The sequence below is a fragment of the Oryzias melastigma genome, linkage group LG21, assembly GCF_002922805.2.
Source record: "Oryzias melastigma strain HK-1 linkage group LG21, ASM292280v2, whole genome shotgun sequence".
In the NCBI taxonomy this organism is placed as follows: domain Eukaryota; kingdom Metazoa; phylum Chordata; class Actinopteri; order Beloniformes; family Adrianichthyidae; genus Oryzias; species Oryzias melastigma.
Genome location: NC_050532.1, coordinates 14,513,833 through 14,516,756, shown reverse-complemented (window position 1 = coordinate 14,516,756; position 2,924 = coordinate 14,513,833). Strand labels below are relative to the sequence as shown.

At 36.6% G+C, this 2,924-nt stretch overlaps 1 protein-coding gene across 1 annotated transcript; it reads right to left on the bottom strand.

Annotated features, from left to right (window-relative positions):
* Nucleotides 1-1,694: 1,694 nt before the first annotated feature.
* LOC112137993 (gamma-crystallin M3-like) lies at nt 1,695-2,570 on the bottom strand. The gene is made up of 3 exons (XM_024260546.2): nt 2,434-2,570; nt 2,084-2,326; nt 1,695-2,004 (listed from the first exon to the last, which is right to left on the bottom strand). Exons 1-3 carry the CDS (start codon nt 2,461-2,463, stop codon nt 1,729-1,731), a joined length of 549 nt encoding a protein of 182 aa, XP_024116314.1. The 5' UTR covers nt 2,464-2,570; the 3' UTR covers nt 1,695-1,728.
* Nucleotides 2,571-2,924: the final 354 nt, after the last annotated feature.

Sequence of the window (2,924 nt, the reverse complement as noted above, 5' to 3'; positions counted from 1 at the left end):
TCACTCAAAACTTACAAAAGTAACAATAAATAAAACACCTGTGATGTCAATTAAAGGACACACCTGAGTTAATCTTGTCACTCTGGTCTAATAGTTTTCAATCTTTTATTGAGGTACCATCATTTGTGTCCAGGCCTGTTTCATTAGTTTTTTTTTAAAAATAATTTTGTTAATCAACAATTCAAAAGTGATGGCTGATTTTGATTGTTTAATTTTCATTTTTTTACATTTATTTATTGTTACTTTTGTAAGTTTCAAGTGATTTCAGTGAGAATTGTGGGTTTGTCCTTCTATAACTGAGGGGTACCAACACTTTTGTCCACCACTGTAGGTCAGATTTATTTATTGTGAGGAGAGTTCTACAAAAATCTACATAAAATGAAATCCTTCAAAGAATTTCTTGTTACCAGGGCTTCTCTAACTCTGAAGGAGGATCTGTTAATACAGATATTTGAAACTGAACACAAACAATGAGTTTTCTGCAGTCAGTCAATATGTGGTTTCTTCAGTTGTCTGTATCTGTTGTTTGGTCATTATTATTATTTTATTTATTTATTACTAATTTACTTGTTTTTTTTATTCATCTTTTAATGCATGGTAAAAAACAAGAAAACAACAACAGAAAATTCTACATATATTATATGTAAAAATATTACACCTCAATTATGTAGTTCGAAATGGAGTAGGAAGAAGTTTAAAAAACTTTTTTTAATCCTACCCCCTAGCAATATATCTTAAATTTAATCTTCAATATAAACTATTTCAGAAACAGACATTAACTACCCTTATTTTTTTATATATATAAATCAGCACGGACAAAGATCTATACACGTCGTTCATTATTTATTCATTATTTTGTGTTAAAAATAAAGATATTTAAGAACATTGGAATGTTTTCTTAGCGATTTTCTTGAGAAAATCCTGATGCGGCCCGGCCTCAACTAGACGCCGCCTGTAGTGGCCCCCGGCTGATTTGAGTTTGAGACCCCTGCACTAGATGGTTCTCGTGAGGTCTTTGTGTTGTTTCGGTGCAGAGCTGTTGACAGGCTTGGTGTGGTTTGCTGCCAACTGGTGGGGAGGGTTTAAGAACATAAAAATAAGTCCCTAAACTACATTTTTGCCTTCAAATAATCAGATATTGTTTTTACAGCATTTGAAATAAATACAGGTTTTGCAAAATGAAATATCGCAATATTTCGCAGAGCACAGTTTTTCCTACGTCATGAAACCCCTCTGTCTAATCTTAGATTCCCACATTTTTTTTTAGATTTCTCAAAAGCTGATCCAGGCTGTCTGGTTAAACTTAAAGGACTCCTACCACATTCTTTATGTAGGCCCTAATAATGTTTTTTTCACCCATGATTTTGGAGGTAACAAGCCAAAGAACCATATGGAGAGGAGACTGAAGTTGTCCCTATGTTTACCTGCTAACATTGATTCATGTGTCCATAGTACTACAATAATCAGCAAATTAACTATAATATTTTTAAATAACCCTATTGTCTAAACTGTTCAGGAATTTTTAGTTTTTTCATGATTCATCTTGTTAAGTGTGTTTGTATTTTATTTTATTTGTTGTACCCAGTATAATCAGTTTTTCTTGTTAACATTTTTAATGGAAGTTTTATTTTACCCAAACATAATAATAAAAGAACATGAATGAAAGTTAAGAAAAACAGTCTTCAAGTTTTTTATAAATCCTAGATTTTTATTTTAAAATGAAGACATCTAGCACATGTCCATGATGCGCCTCATGCTCATGAACCTCATGCCGCTGAAGCCCATGTCCCTGAAGCTCCTGTACTCTCCGGGCCTCATGTACATCATCCTGCCTCTGTAGTGGGGCTGCTCGTACATCAGCCAGTGGCCGTCCATCACGTTGCAGGACATGCAGTCAGACATGCGGTAACGGTCCATGATGGAGTCGCAGTCGTCCATCATCTCGTACATCTGACCTCCGAAGTTCTCCCTCTCATAGATCCTCATCCTGAACTGACCCCTGTACTGTTTGGAGAGAACAAAAAAATGTGAATATTTTGAAATATTTTGAACCACTGTATGTTGCATTTTCCTAAAAACTAACCATGGGGATCATGCGGCAGGACCTGATGGCTCCGCTCCATCCAAACATGCTCATGTAGTCAGCATACTCGCCCCTCCTCATGAAGTACTGGTTCCCCATGTAGTTGGGACGGTCGTAGACCATGAAGCAGCCGCTCTCCACCCTGCAGGAGTGACACCTGCTCAGGTAGGAGGACATGTCGGAGCAGTCGCTCATGCACTCATAGGAGCGACCCTGGAAGTTCCTGTCCTCGTAGAAGATGATCTAAAAAAGCATCAGAGCACATTTATGTTTAGGCTTCATAAACTCTCTTCAACTTCTGTACTCCATAAAGCTTGTTTTATTTATTTAAATTATTGACTGAAGCTTACCTTGCCCATGTTCATATCGGTGGCAGACATACTCAAAGGTGAGCTACTGCTGTGGTTTGTTCCACTGCTGCACTGCTGTCCCAATTGGATTAACCCTTGCTTTTATACTTGACTGCAACCTATACTGACAGTGGGCCCCTTTTGTTTAAACCACTGACCCAGCAACATGGTATAGAGCTGTGAACTGGTCTGAACCTCTGTTTTATGTAATCACATGCTCGAAGATTTGAGAAATTCACCCTTTTGACAGCTAACACAAAGCTTGCTTTCTCAGCTGGTTGGGTATTGTCTCTGTTACAGTGAATGATGAAAGTGTAGATGACAAAAATGATGTTATTTTAAATTAGAATGCTCTTAAATTAAATGTTGTGCTGCTCCATTCCATACCATGTATTTAATGTTACAAGAGAATACTTTTTGGCTTAAAGTTACAGTTTCAACATGTCTTTTGTCCTTTAAAAAAAAGTATTTTTCTTTAATCAAGATCTAGT